This window comes from Anomaloglossus baeobatrachus, chromosome 8 (assembly GCF_048569485.1).
Source record: "Anomaloglossus baeobatrachus isolate aAnoBae1 chromosome 8, aAnoBae1.hap1, whole genome shotgun sequence".
NCBI classification, from domain to species: domain Eukaryota; kingdom Metazoa; phylum Chordata; class Amphibia; order Anura; family Aromobatidae; genus Anomaloglossus; species Anomaloglossus baeobatrachus.
Genome location: NC_134360.1, coordinates 256,309,671 through 256,331,346, shown reverse-complemented (window position 1 = coordinate 256,331,346; position 21,676 = coordinate 256,309,671). Strand labels below are relative to the sequence as shown.

The 21,676-nt window shown below is 51.7% G+C and overlaps 1 protein-coding gene across 9 annotated transcripts in view; it reads right to left on the bottom strand.

Annotated features, from left to right (window-relative positions):
* Positions 1-21,676, bottom strand: part of CEP350 (centrosomal protein 350) — a 172,718-nt gene that overhangs the window by 76,848 nt on the left and 74,194 nt on the right. For all 9 annotated transcript variants that reach the window (XM_075320581.1, XM_075320582.1, XM_075320589.1 and 6 more), the window contains exons 11-17: positions 16,129-16,250; positions 14,270-15,180; positions 14,047-14,194; positions 13,538-13,674; positions 13,227-13,410; positions 12,998-13,131; positions 12,711-12,874 (exon numbers count right to left, since the gene is read on the bottom strand). In XM_075320581.1, the coding sequence (XP_075176696.1) occupies positions 12,711-12,874; positions 12,998-13,131; positions 13,227-13,410; positions 13,538-13,674; positions 14,047-14,194; positions 14,270-15,180; positions 16,129-16,250 (1,800 nt within the window). The remainder of the gene's footprint in view (positions 1-12,710; positions 12,875-12,997; positions 13,132-13,226; positions 13,411-13,537; positions 13,675-14,046; positions 14,195-14,269; positions 15,181-16,128; positions 16,251-21,676) is intronic.

Sequence of the window (21,676 nt, the reverse complement as noted above, 5' to 3'; positions counted from 1 at the left end):
GACAGACTTGTTGAGCCGTAGCCTGGTGCCTGAAAGCCCAAGAGGCACCGACAGCTCTGGTCGAATGTGCCTTGATCCCCGGCGGGGGAGGCACCCGAGTACACTGGTAGGCGTCCGAAATGGTCGACCTAATCCAACGGGCTAAGGTCGGCTTAGAAGCAGAGAGGCCCTTGCGCCGGCCTGTGGTTAGCACAAAAAGAGAAGTGCACCGCCTAAGAGCAGCGGTGCGAGACACATAGATCCGGAGCGCCGGCACCAGATCCAGAGTATGCAGCGCTTTTTCAAAGTGATGAACAGGAGCTGGACAAAAGGAAGGTAGGGTAATCTCCTGGTTAAGGTGGAAAGGAGAGACCACCTTAGGAAGAAAGTCCGGAGTCGGACGAAGAACCACCTTGTCTTGATGAAAAACCAAAAAAGGTGACTCCGAGGAGAGCGCAGCCAAATCAGAGACTCTCCTGAGGGAAGTTATGGCCACCAGAAAGGCCACTTTCTGTGAAAGACGAAACAAAGAAACCTCCCTAAGAGGCTCAAAAGGGGGGTTTCTGCAAAACCGTGAGAACCAAATTAAGGTCCCAGGGATCCAAGGGCCGCCGGTAAGGCGGAATGATGTGAGACGCGCCCTGCATGAAGGTGCGGACCTGAGCCAGCCGGGCGAGACGCCGCTGGAACAGCACTGACAGAGCTGAGACTTGTCCCTTGAGAGAGTTGAGGGACAGTCCTAGCTGCAGACCGGACTGTAGAAAGGACAGAAGGGTCGGCAAGGAGAATGGCCAAGGAGTATGGCCGGAAGAGCGACACCAGGACAGGAAACTTTTCCAAGTCCTGTGATAGATCTTGACGGAGGAAGACTTACGGGCCCGAGTCATAGTGGAAATGACTTCCGGAAGAATACCAGAAGCCGTCAAAATCCAGAACTCAAGAGCCACGCCGTCAATTTGAGAGCCGCAGAATTCTGGCGGAAAAACGGACCTTGTGAGAGAAGGTCTGGACGGTCCGGGAGATGCCACGGCACCTCTACGGACAGATGGAGCAGGTCTGGGTACCAAGCTCGCCTGGGCCAGTCCGGTGCAATGAGGATGACTCGACGGCCCTCCATTCTGATCTTGCGCAGGACTCTGGGCAAGAGAGCTAGAGGGGGAAACACGTAGGACAGACGAAACTGGGACCAGTCTTGAACCAGAGCGTCCGCGGCGAATGCCTGAGGATCGTGGGAGCGAGCCATGTAAACCGGAACCTTGTTGTTGTGACGGGATGCCATTAGGTCCACGTTCGGAGTGCCCCATTTGCGGCAGATTGACTGAAACACTGCTGGATGCAGGGAGCACTCGCCACTGTCCACGGTTTGACGGCTGAGATAATCTGCTTCCCAGTTTTCTATGCCAGGGATGTGGACTGCGGATATGGTGGACTTGGAGTCCTCCGCCCATTGAAGGATGCGTTGTACCTACAACATTGCCAGGCGGCTGCGTGTCCCGCCTTGGTGATTGATGTAGGCAACCGCTGTCGCGTTGTCTGACTGGACTCGGATGTGCCTGCCCGCCAACAGGTGGTGAAAAGCTAGGAGAGCCAGAAGCACAGCTCTGGTTTCCAGCACATTGATCGAAAGGGCTGACTCGGACGGAGTCCAAGTGCCCTGCGCTCTGTGGTGGAGACATACCGCTCCCCAGCCGGATAGACTGGCGTCCGTGGTGAGGATCACCCAGGACGGGGCCAGGAAGGAGCGCCCTTGGGACAGGGAGAGGGGTCGAAGCCACCACTGAAGGGAGCTCCTGGTCTGTGGCGACAGAGCCACTAACCTGTGCAAGGAGGAAGGCCGCTTGTCCCAACAGCGGAGAATGTCCAGCTGCAGGGGACGCAGATGGAACTGGGCAAAGGGAACAGCCTCCATTGACGCCACCATTTGACCCAGCACCTGCATCAGGCGCCTGAGGGAATAACGGCGGGGCCTCAGCAGAGAGCGCACCGCCAGTTGGAGGGACTGCTGTTTGACTAAGGGCAACTTCACAAGTGCCGGCAAAGTCTCGAACTGCATCCCTAGGTACGTGAGACTCTGGGTCGGAGTCAGAGTGGATTTGGGAAGATTGACAAGCCACCCGAATTGGGCTAGAGTGGCGAGAGTGAGCGAGACACTCCGCTGACAGTCCGCGCTGGATGAAGCCTTGACGAGAAGGTCGTCCAGGTAAGGAATCACTGCCAACCCCTGTAGGTGCAGGACCGCAATCACTGCTGCCATGACCTTGGTGAATACCCGAGGAGCTGTGGCCAACCCGAAGGGGAGAGCCACGAATTGGAAATGATCTTCTCCGATTGCAAAACGTAGCCAACGCTGGTGTGAAACTGCAATTGGCACATGCAGATAGGCATCTCTGATGTCGATGGACGCCAGGAAATCCCCTTGGGTCATTGAAGCAATGACTGATCGCAGAGACTCCATGCGAAAGTGCCGCACCTGAACATGCTTGTTGAGAAGCTTGAGATCCAGGATGGGCCGGAAGGAACCGTCCTTTTTGGGGACTAGGAAGAGATTTGAGTAGAAACCTCTGAACCGTTCCCTGGCGGGGACCGGTACAATCACTCCGTTGGCCTGCAAGCATGCCACGGCCTGTGAGAAGGCGGCGGCCTTGGAGCAGGGGGGAGTTGAGAGAAAAAATCTGTTTGGCGGGCTGGAAGAGAATTCTATCCTGTAGCCGTGGGATATGATATCCCTTACCCACTGATCGGAGACGTGTTGAAACCACGCGTCGCCAAAGTGGGAGAGCCTGCCACCGACTAAGGACGTGGCTGGCGCGGACAGATAGTCACGAGGAGGCTGCCTTAGTGGCAGCAGCTCCTGCGGTCTTCTGTGGACGCGCTTTTGTGCACCAGTTGGATTTTTGGTCCTTGGCTGAGTTAGTGGACTAGGCCGAGGGCTTAGTGGACGACCAGTTGGAGGAACGAAAGGAGCGAAACCTCGACTGATTCCTACCCTGGACAGGTTTCCTGGTTTTGGTTTGTGGCATGGAAGTACTCTTCCCGCCAGTAGCTTCCTTAATAATTTCATCCAGCTGTTCTCCGAACAGCCGGGACCCAGCAAAAGGGAGCCCAGCAAGGTACTTCTTTGAAGCATCTGCCTTCCACTCTCGAAGCCACAAGATCCTGCGGATAGCGAGGGAATTAGCCGAAGCCACCGCAGTGCGGTGAGAAGCCTCCAGCATGCCAGACATGGCATAGGATGAAAAAGCTGAAGCTTGGGAAGTTAAGACAACCATTTCGGGCATAGATTTCCTGGCGAGGGAATGCATCTCCTCTAGAGAAGCAGAGATGGCTCTGAGAGCCCACACTGCTGCAAAAGTCGGGGAGAACGAGGCCCCTGCCGCCTCATATACAGATTTGGCCAGAAGGTCAATCTGGCGGTCAGTGGAATCCTTAAGGGAGGTGCCATCAGCCACCGACACAACGGTCCGGGCTGAGAGTCTAGACACCGGGGGGTCTACCTTTGGGGAATGAGCCCACTCCTTGACCACCTCAGGTGGAAAGGGAAAACGGTCATCAGAACCACGCTTTGGGAAGCGTTTGTCAGGACAGGCCCTGGGCTTGGTCACAGCGGCTTGAAAACTGGAGTGGTTAAAGAACACACTCTTTGCTCTCTTAGGCGAGGTAAACTGGTGCTTTTCTGCCAGAGAGAGTTGCTCCTCTGAGAATGGCGGATTGAGATCCAGTACAGAATTAATGGACGCAATCAAGTCACTAACATCTGAGTCACTTTCGGACAGATCAATGGGGTATATGGAGTTAGCCTCCGAGCCCCCCGTAAAGGTATCCTCCTCATTCCGCGAGTCAGCTCCTGAATCAGAGCCGCGGGACGAGGAAGGAGAGGGAACCCTGCGTCTCTTCTCAGGAGGACGGGGTCTGGGACCAGATGATGAATCCTCTGTGAGCTCCGGTCCTGAGAGACCCCTAGCAGCAGAGGCACCCTGTGAGGGGGCTGATGAATGTTCAGCAAAGTCCTGGACAGAAGTCCCATGGACTCAGCAAAAGACTGGGAGATAGACCTAGAAAAGGATTCTACCCAAGCCGGGGGTTCAGCCACAGGTGCAGGAGCAGCCTGAGAGACCACTGGGGGAGAGACTCCAGGCTGTGGCACCGCCAAGGTAGAGCAGGCATCACAATGTGGATAGGTGCTCGGTTCAGGCAGCAGGAGCTTACATGCAGTGCATACTGAATAAAGCTTTGGAGCCTTGCTCCTCGTGTGAGACATGCTGCTGGAGTGGGGGCTCTGCAAGAGAATGAACCCCAGAGAGTATATACAGAGGTCCACAACCAGAGGTTGTGGCTTACCAGACCGCTGAAGCGGTGTTGTGTGCCCTCCAGATCCCAAAGCCCGGACCTCCAAACACAGCACCCAGCAGGGATGCAGAGCGCAGATCCAGCGTCTGGGTGAATCTGAGAAAATGGCCGCCGGAGCGAAGAGAGGGGGCGGGACTTTGTCTGAAGAGCGGGATCTGGAGGGCCATAGAAACCTACAGGGGAGGAGACACACACTGCAGTGGGGAGTGTCCCTCCCTTGTGCAGAACGGCCGCCGGGCGGAGCCGAGACTGTCCCTCTGCATGAGTGACATGCGAGGGCAGTGAAACAAAAACTAGGCCTCCGGCGAAGCCGGGGCCTAAATTTGAGCGGCGAAGCCGACGAGCAGGCACCATCGGCGCGGTTCTCGTGCGACAGCTAGAGAACCTGCCGGAAATGTCAAAAGAAGGGAATTTTGTTTACTTACCGTAAATTCCTTTTCTTCTAGCTCCAATTGGGAGACCCAGACAGTGGGTGTATAGCTACTGCCTCTGGAGGCCGCACAAAGAACTACACTTAAAAGTGTAAGGCCCCTCCCCTTCTGGCTATACACCCTCCCGTAGGAGTACGGATTCCTCAGTTTTAGTACCAAAGCAAGAAGGAGGAAAGCCAATAACAGTTTCAAAAACAAATTCAATCCGATAACAAGATCGGAGAACTTAAGAAACAACATGAACAACATGTGCACCCGAAAAACGAAACCCTAAGAACAAATAGGGCGGGTGCTGGGTCTCCCAATTGGAGCTAGAAGAAAAGGAATTTACGGTAAGTAAACAAAATTCCCTTCTTCTTTTTCGCTCCTAATTGGGAGACCCAGACAGTGGGACGTCCAAAAGCAGTCCCTGGGTGGGTAAAAAGATACCACATGAACGGGCTGTCAGACAGCCTCTTCCTACAGGTGGGCCACCGCCGCCTGAAGGACCTGTCTACCTAGGCTGGCATCTGCCGAAGCGTAGGTATGCACTTGATAGTGTTTGGTAAACGTGTGCAGACTCGACCAGGTAGCCGCCTGGCACACCTGCTGAGCCGTAGCCTGATGCCGCAATGCCCAGGACGCACCCACGGCTCTGGTAGAATGGGCCTTCAGTCCAGATGGAATCGGAAGCCCAGCAGAACGGTATGTGTGAAGAATTGGTTCCTTGATCCACCGCGCCAGGGTGGATTTGGAAGCTTGCGATCCCTTATGCTGACCAGCGACTAGGACAAAGAGCGCATCAGAACGGCGTAGAGACGCCGTGCGAGAAATGTAAATCCTGAGTGCTCTCACCAGGTCCAACAGATGTAAACCCTTTTCAAATTGGTGAACTGGATGCGGACACAAAGATGGCAAAGTGATATCCTGATTGAGATGAAAGGAAGAAACCACCTTGGGAGAAAACTCTGGAATTGGACGCAGTACTACCTTGTCTTGGTGAAACACCAGGAAGGGAGATTTGCAAGATAACGCCGCTAGCTCGGACACTCTTCGAAGAGACGTGACCGCCACAAGAAAAACTACCTTTTGTGAAAGCCGAGAAAGGGAAACCTCTTTCAAAGGCTCGAAAGGCGGCTTCTGGAGAGCAATGAGAACCTTGTTCAGATCCCAGGGTTCCAATGGCCGTCTGTTAGGAGGAACGATATGACAAACTCCTTGGAGAAACGTGCGTACTTTAGAAAGCCGTGCCAAGCGCTTCTGAAAGAATACGGATAGCGCGGAGACTTGACCCTTAAGAGAGCTAAGCGACAAACCTTTTTCCAACCCAGACTGCAGGAAGGAAAGAAAAATTGGCAATGCAAATGGCCAGGGAGAAAACCCTTGAGCCAAGCACCACGCTAAGAATATCTTCCACGTCCTGTGATAGATCTTAGCTGAGGATGGTTTTCTAGCCTGTCTCATTGTGGCAACAACTTCATGAGATAAACCTGAGGCCGCTAGGATCCAGGACTCAATGGCCACACAGTCAGGTTCAGGGCCGCAGAATTCAGATGGAAAAACGGCCCTTGAGACAGCAAATCTGGACGGTCTGGTAGTGTCCACGGTTGGCCTACCGTGAGATGCCACAGATCCGGGTACCACGACCTTCTTGGCCAATCTGGAGCGACGAGTATGGCTCGATGGCAGTCGGACCTGATTTTCCGGAGAACTCTGGGTAACAATGCTAGAGGTGGGAACACATAGGGGAGTCGGAATTGCGACCAATCCTGAACCAAGGCGTCTGCCGCCAGTGCTCGGTGATCGTGAGACCGTGCCATGAAAACTGGGACCTTGTTGTTGTGCCGTGACGCCATCAGATCGACGTCCGGCGTCCCCCAGCGGCAACAGATCTGCTGAAACACGTCCGGGTGAAGGGACCATTCTCCTGCGTCCATGCCCTGGCGACTGAGAAAGTCTGCTTCCCAGTTTTCCACGCCTGGGATGTGAACTGCGGATATGGTGGACGCTCTGCTTTCCACCCACGTCAAAATCCGCTGGACTTCTTGAAAAGCTTGGCGACTGCGTGTTCCCCCTTGGTGGTTGATGTACGCCACCGCCGTGGAATTGTCCGACTGAATCCGAATCTGCTTGCCTTCCAGCCATTGTTGGAAGGCTCGCAGGGCAAGATAGATTGCTCTGATTTCCAGAACATTGATCTGCAGGGTGGACTCTTCCTGAGTCCACGTCCCCTGAGCCCTGTGGTGGAGAAACACCGCTCCCCACCCTGATAGGCTCGCATCCGTCGTGACCACTGCCCAGGACGGGGGAAGGAACGACTTTCCCTGTGACAATGAGGTGGGGAGAAGCCACCAACGCAGAGAGTCCTTGGCAGTCTGAGAGAGGGAGACAGTCCTGTCGAGGGACGTCGATTTCCCATCCCATTGGCGTAGAATGTCCCATTGTAGAGGGCGCAGATGAAACTGCGCGAACGGGACTGCCTCCATTGCTGCTACCATCTTTCCTAGGAAATGCATGAGGCGCCTCAGTGAGTGCGACTGGCTCTGAAGGAGAGATTGCACTCCAGTCCGTAGCGAGCACTGCTTGTCCAGTGGAAGCTTCACTATCGCTGAGAGAGTATGAAACTCCATGCCAAGATAAGTCAGAGATTGGGTCGGGGTTAGATGAGACTTTGGAAAGTTGATAATCCACCCGAAACTCTGGAGAGTGTCTAGTGCCACCTTCAGACTGTGCTGGCATGCCTCTTGAGAGGGTGCCTTTATAAGCAGGTCGTCTAGATACGGGATGACCGAGTGACCCTGCGAGTGCAGAACAGCTACTACTGCTGCCATGACTTTGGTGAAGACCCGGGGGGCTGTTGCCAGACTGAAAGGTAACGCTACGAACTGCAGGTGTTCGTCGTGTATGACGAAGCGTAGGAAACGCTGATGCTCTGGTGCAATCGGCACGTGGAGATACGCATCTTTGATATCTATTGATGCTAGAAAATCTCCTTGAGACATTGAGGCTATGACGGAGCGTAGGGATTCCATCCGGAACCTCCTGACTTTTACGTGTCTGTTGAGCAACTTTAGATCCAGGACGGGTCGATACGATCCGTCCTTTTTTGGGACCACAAACAGATTGGAGTAAAAACCGTGACCTTGTTCCTGAAGAGGGACGGAGGTCACCACTCCTTCCGCCTTTAGAGCGGCCACCGCCTGCAACAGAGCATCGGCTCGGTCTGGTGGTGGAGAAGTTCTGAAGAAACGAGTTGGCGGACGAGAACTGAACTCTATCCTGTACCCGTGAGACAGAATATCCCTCACCCAACGGTCTTTGACGCGTGACAGCCAAATGTCGCCAAAGTGGGAAAGTCTCCCACCGACCGCGGGTGTGGGAATCGGAGACTGCAAGTCAGGAGGACGCCGTCTTGGCAACGGTTCCTCCGGCTGTCCTTTTTGGGCGTGACTGAGACCTCCAAGAATCTGAGCGTCTCTGGTCTTTTTGAGTCTTTTTTGACGAGGCGAATTGGGACCTGCCCGGTCCTTGAAAGGACCGATAACCAGACTGACCCTTCCTCTGTTGGGGTTTGTTTTGTCTGTGTTGCGGTAAGGATGAGTCCTTACCCTTGGAGTGTTTGATGATTTCATCCAAACGCTCTCCAAACAATCGGTCACGAGAAAAAGGCAAATTGGTTAAGCACTTCTTGGAATGAGAATCTGCTTTCCAATGTCTCAACCACAGGGCCCTACGCAAAACAACGGAGTTGGCTGACGCCACTGCCGTGCGGCTTGTAGCGTCAAGAACAGCATTAATCGCGTACGACGCGAATGCCGCCATTTGCGAGGTCAATGGTGCTACCTGCGGGGCAAATGCACGTGTGACTGAGTCGACTTGCGCAAGCCCGGCTGAGATAGCTTGGAGTGCCCATACGGCCGCAAAAGATGGCGCTAATGACGCTCCAATCGCTTCATAGACGGATTTCAGCCAGAGCTCCATCTGCCTGTCAGTGGCATCTTTAAGTGCCGCTCCATCTTCAACTGCAACCAAGGATCTAGCTGCAAGCCTGGAAATTGGAGGATCCACTTTTGGACACTGGGTCCAACCCTTGACCACCTCAGGGGGAAAAGGATAGCGTGTATCTTTAAGCCGTTTAGAAAAACGCCTTTCAGGATAAGCGTGGGGTTTCTGGATTGCGTCTCTAAAGTCAGCGTGGTCCAGAAAAGTGCTTAATGTACGCTTAGGGTATCTGAAATGGATTCTCTCGTGCTGCGAAGCTGACTCCTCTACAAGAGGAGCTGGTGGGGAAATATTTAACATCTTATTGATGTTAAATATAAGATCATTAACTATGGCGTCACCATCTGGTGTATCTAGATTGAGAGCGGTCCCAGGATCAGAATCCTGATCAGTTACGTCCGCCTCATCACCCATAGATTCATCTCGCTGGGATCCTGACCATTGAGATGAATGTGAAGGCCCGTCATAGCGAGCCCGCTTAGGCTGCCCGGGGCCATCGTCCGAGTCAGAGTCTTCACCCTGAGGTGTATGTGCCCGTCCCGGAGCTTGGAGGTAACTCAGCTGAGGGGGACCAGGGGGCAATGATTGCACAGTGTCCGTGGCCTGAAGTACAGGCCTAGCTCGCAATGTGTCAAGAATTTGTGACATAGTGAGAGACATTCTGTCAGCAAAAGCTGCAAACTCAGTTCCTGTCACCTGGACAGCATTCACAGGTGGTACACCCTGGGTCACGTCCAGCAGAGGTCCCGACTGTGCAAGCGCCGCAGGGGCCGAGCACTGCACACAATGGGGGTCCGTGGAGCCTGCCGGTAGAAAAGTCCCACATGCGGTGCAGGAAGCATATAATGTCTGTGCCTTGGCACCCTTGCGTTTTACGGACGACATGCTGCTGGCTCTCTGCAATGTGAGAGAGTCTATAGCCAAAGGGCGACCAGCGCTATGCAATACAAAGTATTTGTAGAAACAAAATACTAAGAATACTACTGGCACAAGAGGGGGTGAGCCCTGAGGGCTGCTTACCGCCCGCTGAATAGCGGGTAAGAGGCGCAGAATTCCTTGTCTGGGTCTCCCCGGCTCCCCTCTGCAGCTCAGCGTGTCAGCAGGAATGGCTGCCGGCGTCTGTGGAGAGGGGCGGTCCGTGGGAGTTCCTAAACAAAAGTGCGGGAAACAGTGTCCCCTCTGTGCCGATTGTGAGGGCTGGAGTATGTAAAAACGACTCCAGCCCTCGGCGCTGATGCACTGACCAGCGTCCCGCCCCTCTCCTGACTGGCAGGTCTGGGGGCGGGAACGAACGGAAGCAGGCCGCAAAAGCCGGGGACTCGAGTTATCAGCGCGGCCGCCGTAAAAGCGCGGCCCGCGCTGAAGTCCCCGGCGCACCACAAGTGCCAGCCGCGCCGCAGTCCCAGCGGCCGGCGCGACCGATTCCCAGAAGTGTGCCTGCTTCAGCGAAGCTGAATGAGGCCATGGCACAAGCGCCGCAGCGCTGATGTCCCCGGCGCACTACAACACCCAGCATGCTGCGGTGTGAGCGCCAAATGCACGGGGACACAGAGTACCTTGAGGAAGCAGGGCCATGTCCCTGATGTACTCCGCTCCATCCAGCATCTTCTCCAGGGGCTGTAGATGGAGCACGGTCTCAGTGCCTGGAGACCAGTAAATCCCACTTCACCCAGAGCCCTGTAAAAAGGGATGGGGAAGGAATCAGCATGTGGGCTCCTGCCGCCGTACCCGCAATGGGTACCTCAACCTTACAAACACCTCAGACATACAGTGGGGTGAGAAGGGAGCATGCTGGGAGCCCTGTATGGGCCCTCTTTTCTTCCATCCGACATAGTCAGCAGCTGCTGCTGACTAAAAACAATGGAGCTATGCGTGCGTGTCTGACCTCCTGCGCACAAAGCTAAAACTGAGGAATCCGTACTCCTACGGGAGGGTGTATAGCCAGAAGGGGAGGGGCCTTACACTTTTAAGTGTAGTTCTTTGTGCGGCCTCCAGAGGCAGTAGCTATACACCCACTGTCTGGGTCTCCCAATTAGGAGCGAAAAAGAAAACACAGCAAGCACACTCTCCCCAAACAATAAAGCACAGGGACCCCCATACATAAACGTCTCAGGTACTTAGCTGCCGAGACGCAGGGCCAGGTCCCTGGGGATGAGTGCTCCGGTTCAGCAGGGTCCTGAAGGGCTGCGGATGGAGACCGGTCTCCTGCCAGGCATGGAGACCGTGCTGGCTCCCACTTCAAGCCAGAGCCCATGAGGGATGGTGAAGGAGCGCGGCATGTAAGGCTCCAGCCTTGGAAATCAACCTTAACAACACTGCCGACACAGTGGGGTGAGAAGGGACATGCCGGGAGTCCAGACGTGGACCCGCTTTTTCTTCAAACTCTTTCCAAAAATCAAACAAATCAGATGAGAATGCATGTGTGGATGTATGCCTCCTGAACACAAAGCGTTAAACTGGCTAGGTCTGCTCACCAGGGGGTGTATAAGCTCAGAGGGAGGAGCTACACTTTTAAGTGTAGTACTTTGTGTGTCCTCCGGAGGCAGAAGCTAAACACCCATGGTCTGGGTCTCCCAAAGGAACGATAAAGAAAGAGATATTTAGTTTATGTATTGGCCAATGCATGTAAGCCCGGACACCAAACGGCAAGGTAATCTCTGTAATCCGGGAACCTAACTTAAATGCCACTATCTAGGTTAAAAACATCCGTATCTGGGAAAATGCCACTATTTAGTAAATATCTCTCTTTTGCAGTAATGCAGTGCCATATTTTCCCTTGTACATTTTTGGCTTTTTTCAGTGTGCAACTGTTTGCATTTATAGTTACTATGTTTTTTCAGTTAGCACCTGTTCACATTTGTTGGATGTGCGGGTCAGTTTTTTGATATTTCTAGTGAGTCTTTTTCTGACTGGGCACTCCGCCCTAAGACCTGGCTGTTCATAACCATTATAGCAGGAGCCTAGCCGCCCATACATGGAGGTTTGCAGTCCAAATAGTGGCATTTGCCCAGATACGGATGTTTTTAACCTAGATAGTGACATTTAAGTTAGGTTCCCGGATTACAGAGATATACCTTGCCGTTGGTTTCCGGGCTTACATGCATTGGCCAATACATAAACTAAATATCTCTCTTTTGCAGTAATGCAGTGCCATATTTTCCCTTGTACATTTTTGGCTTTTTCAGTGTGCAACTGTTTGCATTTATAGATACTATGTTTTTTCAGTTAGCACCTGTTCACATTTGTTGGATGTGCGGGTCAGTTTTTTGATATTTCTATCTTGAAGAAAGTCTACTAATTTCTGAAAACTTCCTTTGATAGGTGTCCCAATGACACATGATTCCCTGATATTTGGGTTTCTTCAGAAATGCAGAGACCCCCAAGCTAAGAGCCACAGACATTTTAAGAGATTGGTTACCCCTTATTTACACCATTTAATAAACAGATGAAAATTTGCATTAAATACTTGTTTCTAAAACAGAACAGGAGCCACAGACCATTGACAAATTCTTAAAAACAAAAGGCCTTGCTGCGAATAAAAATAACGGCAATCAGAGAAAGAGCGATCCTTGGTGGTTGGCGCTTGCTGCGTTCACAATTTGAATGGGCGGGAAAACACATGAAATCCCGCACGTCCAATAAATGAAGTTTAATAATATTATAAAATAAATAAGTTGGCAATCAGGAACAAAAAAATGTTAAAATTGCAAAGTGCTTGGAAAAATAAACAACTTTGTAATTTACTGGTAATTAAAAATCCTCTGTGTTCTCAGGAATGGGGGACTTTTAATTCTCTTCCCACCGGTCTCCTAGGAAAGGAGTACATGCTTGCAAAGTCTTCCCAATAGAGCTTGTAAGCGCTGCAGTACAGCTCGCCGCTTCACTAGATCTATTTTTTAAACATTTGGGAAGATAAAGTTTAATTGCACGATTGAAGATTTCCCCCTCAGGTTGGCAGCGATATTCTTGTACCTTCAGTATCTGTGCGAGTGACACCGTCTCCTGTTGTGCCAGAGAAATGCCACGCACGCGCTCCACATCGCACAGCTGCCGCACAGATTCCTCCATCGCTCCCAGATAGTTCAGCTCGGCAGACAGGCGCTGGTGTAGCCCAGCGGGGGAGAATCGCACAGCACCTGCCATACACAATCACATACCAGAAAAACACGACTTGCGATTACGGGGCTTAACCTTCAATCTAAATGTACAACTTTCATCATCGAAGGGTCCAACCGTCCAAAAATCAGTGATCTGCATACCTTGCCCAGTCTCTGTTACGGAAAGCGGTGCATGTGATCCTCCTTGGTGCCCAGACGGCGGTGCGACTTGTCCTCCTACATCCTTATAGTTGGACTGATGATTTAGGTTTTCTTTTCCAGTGTCGGACGTGAGGCTGAAATATAGAAAGAAGAGAAGGTTGGTAGAAATGTCACCGATACAAAATACTGGATAATAGATTCCATTTCAATGAAGCAGTAAAAGTCTCACCTCGTAATAGAGCGAGAAGACATGTCGCCCATTGTGCTATCAGAGTCGGAGCCCGCCGAGCGCTCTTTGCTAGCGGTCAGTACTGGAGATGCTCGCTTGCTCCCTTGGCTTTTGTTTTCAGAACCAGATGAGTTCTGCTCCACTTTCACAGAGACCGGAGAAGTATTATTCTGCCAAACCTTCCCTACACCGCAAATAGGAGAAAATAATTTAGATCCTTTTAAAGAGTCATTGCTATACACCAATCCTGCACTACGGTAGATCCGACACTTAACGGACGCTACACCACAGGAGCCCATATTGCATCTTACGTTTTGTGCTGCCTCTCTGGGAGGAAGAGGATGAAGGAGACGACGCAGCAGAGGGAGATTTTGAAGAGTGTATGGAGGAGTTACTTTGAGATTTTACAAGAGGTAGTTCTTTCTGGACACTGGAGGCACTGGTATCACTGTAGTGTATATGTAAAAACAAAACAGATAAATGTTACTAGTCTATAGTGAAGCTGCACAGTGAGAACTGTACCGAAGAGATAATTCGCTGTAATAATCTGATCCGGGAAATCTGCTTATTTCTCTGCCAGAACTGATCAATCATTATTAAAATAAATTCTCAGGTAAAATCTACTTTCCCATTACTGAGATAGGAGAGGGCAGTTGGTGCTGATGAGATTCTATGTAGATAGAAGAGGTGGATTTTTACTTTTTACTTTTAACCATTAGTAGTGAATCTAAATCATAAGATCTCAATTTACACAAAATTGCTCCAAAATATCAAATAAGAACACAATGTTAGTTCTATTGTAAAATCGCACGTCAATAACCTCTGATGAGCGTCTTTTTGAGAATCCGTTGCTGACTCGCTCAGATGGGATGAAATGAAGTCGTCAGCGTAGGAGAGACTGTTGTGAGGACTGCCGGCCGACAATACCGGCTGGTAATCTGGCTCATGTTCTTCATACCCATTAAGATCTAGAAGAGACGAACATTCAAGGTTTTGTTTGGCAATGGCTAAGACATCCACAGACCATGTACTACGAGCCTCACCTTTCCCATGCGGCTGGAACGTCCTGGTGAAGATGTTGATAACGCTGTGAGGGCTTCCTTTCGCTAGCTCTTCCCAGGGGCCTTGGAAATCGGGTCTCACATTGGAAGTCAGTGGTGGATATTTATCAGCTTCTCTCCGGAACTCAACGAGTGGAGCAAAAGCTTGGTAATCCTTGACACAATACTCCTTATTTTTAAGAATACTTTCTGCATGAAGAGCTGTGCTTCGTGGTTGACCCTCTCCTTCAGAGAAGCTGTCTTCACTCAGAATGGGCCCTTCACTGATGGAGCTTGTACTGGAATTAGGAGAAAGGCTTGCCTTCTTCTGAGACTGTGAGGCCATCCCGCCCTGCTCAGGTTTTTGTGGCGAGTGATTGTTGCCCTCCTTGTCATATCTCTCGAGTAATGCAGACAATTCCTCGGGATGCTTCCGGTATAGCTGGCTCGCCCCAGGAAGGTCATCCTGGGAGAAATGACTAGAACATGTACTCAGCATTTTCTGAATCCTATTGGAGAACACATCTACTCGGCTTTCTTTTTCTGGAGGACTGTCAGGTTTTCGCCATGCTAACTTCACTGATGGTTTGAGGTCAGGTTCAGAGGACCAAGCTATCGGTAAGTTTAGAGAACCACCAGCCAATTTTTTAGCTTCATTCTCAATTCTAGAAGACAGAGACATCGCCGTCGCCTTCAGAGACTCTATACGATCCAAGTTGCTCTTAAAATCAGTGGCTGTCTTCACCTGTGCATTGGTCTTCTGAGTCATTGGAAACATATTATTTGCTGTGTTTTTTCTTGGACTGAGAAACGATTCCAAGTCTTTAGAAAGAGCAAGAAACTGAGTTTGAGGTAATGTGCCCTTTGCTGTCACCATGTTTGACTGAGGACAGTAGACTTCCATAAGGTCGCTCCTAAAATGAAATACACATTGATAAAGTAGAAGGAAAAAAAATTGCAAAAAGAATTAACCAAAAAGGTATATAAATGTATACAGTAATGAACAGTCCTCTTCACTTATAGGGCCCAATTCATCCAGACCGGCGTTGTCCAGGTGTTGGAGCCAGATGCTCCTGATCAATGAAGAGGTGAATGTCGGAGTAAGATTTATGGAGGAGTGAACGCTGACACTTAATATCAAGTCTTGGAGTTGTGCAAAAACTGTGCAAGAGCAGCGAAATATTAGAGCAATCCTCTGTAAGTTTGTCCCCCTCGCCTTCTCTGCTAGTCTGTCACTCAGTAACAGGTTTTCTTATGATCTACCAATGGCCGTAATATTGCCGATACAGACGGGCTGCAAAAGGTTCTTTTTTTACCTCAAAATAGTCTGTATATCTGTTATTCTCTGATGACTTACCTAGGCCCTGTTCACACTGCATATCTGTAGTGCGTTCAGGGGTTCCATCCAGATCCCCCTAAAAACAGAACTTGGACATGATTCAAACAGACCATCGAGGAGGCCTTAGACCGCTATGACCCGAACTGAGGTCCAATTAACCCAGTTTGTGGTTTTTTTTGGCCCCCTGAACATCTCCATTTGTTCAGGCGAGCAGAAAAGTGGGGCTGGAGAAAAAAGGTCCCCGTGTCTATCCTCCTGCTGACAGCAAGCAAAAACTGAGTAACTTCCTGCGAGTAGGCGGTATATACTGCGGAGGAGGAGTTCACTTTTATATTTGCCTAGTGTCGCCTCCTAGTGGCAGCAGCATATACCCATTGTCTCCTGGGTCCCCCAATGAAACAAAAGAGAAAACGTACACACTGTAGAAATGCGAAGAAGTGTGAACAGGGCTTTAGGCTTTTAACATGGACTAACGTTTTTGCGCGATGCTATGAACTTAGATTTATTTTTTCCTTCACGATACCTGAGTAGAGGCTGTAGAGGCTCAGAGAGGGAGAGGTCGCTGCTGGACGAGGCACTGGGGGGTCTCTCTTGGCCCTTGTTCTCCTTGTCAGATTCACCAGATGGTTGGTACAAAGGCTTAGACTAAGAAGAAAAAAAAGTTAAGTTTGTTATAAATATATAAAATGTCAAATATCTAGAAAAATAACAGTCCTCCAGCCCCTTCCCCCGGGGGCGATTTTCCATTTTTTCCCTCCCCTTCTTCTAAAAGCCATAATTTTTTTTTTCACCAATATATCCGTTTGAGGTCTTATTTTTAGCGGGACGAGTTGTACTTTGACATTTATTCGGTAACAAACTGTACTGGGAAAAGAAGGGAATTTTGTTTACTTACCGTAAATTCCTTTTCTTCTAGCTCCAATTGGGAGACCCAGACAATTGGGTGTATAGCTTCTGCCTCCGGAGGCCACACAAAGTATTACACTTAAAAGTGTAAAGCCCCTGCCCTTCTGCCTATACACCCCCCGTGCCTCACGGGCTCCTCAGTTTTGGTGCAAAAGCAAGAAGGAGGAAAAGTTATAAATTGGTTTAAAGTAAATTCAATCCGAAGAAATTTCGGAGAACTGAAACCATTGAACATGAACAACATGTGTACACAAAGAACAACAGCCCGAAGGGAACAGGGGCGGGTGCTGGGTCTCCCAATTGGAGCTAGAAGAAAAGGAATTTACGGTAAGTAAACAAAATTCCCTTCTTTGTCGCTCCATTGGGAGACCCAGACAATTGGGACGTCCAAAAGCAGTCCCTGGGTGGGTAAAGTAAAACCTCGAAATAGAGCCGTAAAACGGCCCCTTCCTACAGGTGGGCAACCGCCGCCTGAAGGACTTGCCTACCTAGGCTGGCATCTGCCGAAGCATAGGTATGCACCTGATAGTGTTTCGTGAAAGTGTGCAGGCTCGACCAGGTAGCTGCCTGACACACCTGCTGAGCCGTAGGCTGGTGCCGCAATGCCCAGGACGCACCCACGGCTCTGGTAGAATGGGCCCTTAGCCCTGAGGGAACCGGAAGCCCAGAAGATCGGTAGGCTTCGAGAATAGGTTCCTTGATCCACCGAGCCAGGGTTGATTTGGAAGCCTGTGACCCTTTACGCTGGCCAGCGACAAGGACAAAGAGTGCATCCGAGCGGCGCAGGGGCGCCGTACGAGAAATGTAGAGTCTGAGTGCTCTCACCAGATCTAACAAGTGCAAATCCCTTTCACATTGGTGAACTGGATGAGGACAAAAAGAGGGTAAGGAGATATCCTGATTGAGATGAAAGGGGGATACCACCTTAGGGAGAAATTCCGGAACCGGACGCAGAACCACCTTGTCCTGGTGAAACACCAGGAAAGGGGCTTTGCATGACAGCGCTGCTAGCTCAGACACTCTCCGAAGTGATGTGACTGCTACTAGGAAGGCCACTTTCTGCGAAAGGCGTGAGAGAGGAATATCCCTCATTGGCTCGAAAGGTGGTTTCTGAAGAGCCATCAGCACCCTGTTCAGATCCCAGGGTTCTAACGGCCGCTTGTAAGGAGGGACTATGTGACAAACCCCCTGCAGGAACGTGCGGACCTGTGGAAGTCTGGCTAGGCGCTTCTGAAAGAACACAGAGAGCGCTGAGACTTGTCCCTTAAGGGAGCCGAGCGACAAACCTTTTTCCAATCCGGATTGAAGGAAGGAAAGAAAAGTGGGCAAGGCAAATGGCCAGGGAGAAAAACCCTGATCAGAGCACCAAGATAAGAATATCCTCCACGTCCTGTGGTAGATCTTGGCGGACGTTGGTTTCCTAGCCTGTCTCATAGTGGCAACGACCTCTTGAGATAACCCTGAAGACGCTAGGATCCAGGACTCAAGGCCACACAGTCAGGTTGAGAGCCGCAGAATTCAGATGGAAAAACGGTCCTTGAGACAGCAAGTCTGGTCGGTCTGGTAGTGCCCACGGTTGGCCCACCGTGAGATGCCACAGATCCGGGTACCACGACCTCCTCGGCCAGTCTGGAGCGACGAGGATGGCGCGGCGGCAGTCGGACCTGATCTTGCGTAACACTCTGGGCAACAGTGCCAGAGGAGGAAACACATAAGGGAGTTGAAACTGCGACCAATCCTGAACTAAAGCGTCTGCCGCCAGAGCTCTGTGATCTTGAGACCGTGCCATGAATGTCGGGACCTTGTGGTTGTGCCGGGACGCCATTAGGTCGACGTCCGGCATCCCCCAGCGGCAACAGATCTCCTGAAACACGTCCGGGTGAAGGGACCATTCCCCTGCGTCCATGCCCTGGCGACTGAGAAAGTCCGCTTCCCAGTTTTCTACGCCCGGGATGTGAACTGCGGATATGGTGGAGGCTGTGGCTTCCACCCATAGCAGAATCCGCCGGACTTCCTGGAAGGCTTGCCGACTGCGTGTTCCGCCTTGGTGGTTGATGTAAGCCACCGCTGTGGAGTTGTCCGACTGAATTCGGATCTGCTTGCCTTCCAGCCACGGCTGGAACGCCTTTAGGGCAAGATACACTGCCCTTATCTCCAGAACATTGATCTGAAGGGAGGACTCTGGCTGAGTCCAAGTACCCTGAGCCCTGTGGTGGAGAAAGACCGCTCCCCACCCTGACAGGCTCGCGTCCGTCGTGACCACAGCCCAGGATGGGGGCAGGAAGGATTTCCCCTTCGACAGAGAAGTGGGAAGAAGCCACCACTGAAGGGAAGCCTTGGCTGCCCGAGACAGGGAGACGTTCCTGTCGAGGGACGTCGACTTCCTGTCCCATTTGCGGAGAATGTCCCATTGAAGTGGACGCAGATGAACTGCGCAAAAGGAACTGCCTCCATTGCTGCTACCATCTTCCCTAGGAAGTGCATGAGGCGCCGCAAGGGGTGTGACTGGCCTTGAAGGAGAGATTGCACCCCTGTCTGCAGTGAACGCTGTTTGTCCAGCGGAAGTTTCACTATCGCTGAGAGAGTATGAAACTCCATGCCAAGATATGTCAGTGATTGGGCCGGTGTCAGATTTGACTTTGGAAAATTGATGATCCATCCGAAACTCTGGAGAGTCTCTAGAGCAATGCTCAGGCTGTGTTGGCATGCCACTTGAGAGGGTGCCTTGACAAGCAGATCGTCTAAGTAAGGGATCACCGAGTGTCCCTGAGAGTGCAGAACTGCTACTACTGTTGCCATGACCTTGGTGAAGACCCGTGGGGCTGTCGCCAAGCCGAAAGGCAGTGCCACGAACTGAAGGTGTTCGTCCCCTATGGCGAAACGCAGGAAGCGCTGATGCTCTGGAGCAATCGGTACGTGGAGATAAGCATCTTTGATGTCGATTGATGCTAGAAAATCTCCTTGGGACATTGAGGCGATGACGGAGCGGAGCGATTCCATCCGGAACCGCCTGGTTTTTACATGTTTGTTGAGCAGTTTTAGGTCCAGAACAGGACGGAAGGATCCGTCCTTTTTCGGCACCACGAACAAGTTGGAGTAAAAACCTTGACCCTGTTGCTGAAAAGGAACAGGGATCACCACTCCTTCTGCCTTCAGAGTGCACACCGCCTGAAGAAGAGCATCGGCTCGCTCGGGGGGGCGGCGATGTTCTGAAGAACCGAGTCGGAGGACGAGAGTTGAACTCTATCCTGTAACCGTGAGACAGAATGTCTCTCACCCAACGGTCTTTTACCTGTGGCAGCCAGGCGTCGCAAAAGCGGGAAAGCCTGCCACCGACCGAGGATGCGGTTTGGGGAGGCCGAAAGTCATGAGGAGGCCGCTTTGGGAGCGGTTCCCCCGGCGGTCTTTTTAGGACGTGACTTAGACCGCCATGAATCGGAGTTCCTCTGATCCTTCTGAGGCCTTTTGGACGAGGAGAATTGAGACCTGCCCGCGGACCGAAACCTCGATTGTACCTTCCGTGGTTGAGGTCTGTTTGGTTTGGACTGGGGTAAGGATGAGTCCTTTCCCTTGGATTGTTTAATGATTTCGTCCAATCGCTCACCAAACAGACGGTCGCCAGAAAATGGCAAACCGGTTAAGAACTTTTTGGAAGCAGAGTCTGCCTTCCATTCACGTAGCCACATGGCCCTGCGGACTGCCACCGAATTGGCGGATGCTACCGCCGTACGGCTCGCAGAGTCCAGGACAGCATTAATGGCGTAGGACGCAAACGCCGACGCCTGAGAGGTTAAGGACACCACTTGCGGAGCAGACGTACGTGTGACTGCATTAATCTGCGCCTGACAAGCTGAGATAGCTTGGAGTGCCCATACGGCTGCGAATGCTGGAGCAAAAGACGCGCCGATAGCTTCATAGATGGATTTCAACCAGAGCTCCATCTGTCTGTCAGTGGCATCTTTGAGTGAAGCCCCATCTTCCACTGCAACTATGGATCTAGCCGCCAGTCTGGAGACTGGAGGATCCACCTTGGGACACTGAGCCCAGCCCTTGACAACGTCAGGGGGGAAGGGATAACGTGTATCCTTAAGGCGCTTGGAAAAACGCTTATCTGGACAAGCTCGGTGTTTCTGGACTGCCTCTCTGAAGTCAGAGTGATCCAGAAACGTACTCAATGTACGCTTGGGAAACCTGAAACGGAATTTCTCCTGCTGAGAAGCTGACTCCTCAATTGGAGGAGCTGGTGGAGAAATATCCAACACCTGATTGATGGTCGCTATAAGGTCATTCACTATGGCGTCACCTTCAGGTGTATCTAGGTTGAGAGCGGCATCAGGATCAGAATCCTGATCTGCTACCTCCGCTTCATCATCCAGAGAGTCCTCCTGCTGAGACTCCGAACAGTGTGATGAGGTCGAGGGAATTTCCCAGCGAGCCCGTTTAGGCGGCCTGGGACTGCGGTCCGTGTCAGAGACCTCACCCTGGGACCTATGGGTCACCCCAGGAGCACTTTGCTGCTCCAACTGAGGGGGGCCTGGGGTCAATGATTGAACAGTGCCCGTGGCCTGAGTCACCGGTCTGGACTGTAAGGCTTCTAGTATCTTAGCAGACCATTTATCCATACTCTCAGACAGTTTGTCAGCAAATACTGCAAACTCCGTCCCTGTCACCTGGACAGTGGTAGCAGGTGGTTCCACCTGGGCCACCAGTAGCAGAGGCTCCGGCTGAGTAAGTGCCACAGGGGCCGAGCATTGCACACAATGAGGATCGGTGGAACCTGCCGGTAGTATAGCCGCACATGAGGTACAGGTTGCAAAGTAAGCCTGTGCTTTGGCACCCTTGCTTTTTGCGGACGACATGCTGTTGTCTCCTCTGAGTACAATCCAGGAGGGTATATAGCCAAACATCAACAGTGCGACCGTACAGTGTAAATGTATAGCATATAAGCATATATATATATGTACACTTCGGCACTCAGTGGGGCCAGCACCCAGGTGCTGCTTACCGACCGCTCAAAGCGGTTGTGTGATCACAAGATTCCCTTGCCTGGGCCTCCCAGAGCCGTGTTGTCTCTCCTCTCCAGCGTCAGAAGTGCTGACAGGAATGGCTGCCGGCGTTCTGTGGGGAGGAGGGGGCCGTGGGCGTGCCCCAGAAAGTGCGGGAAT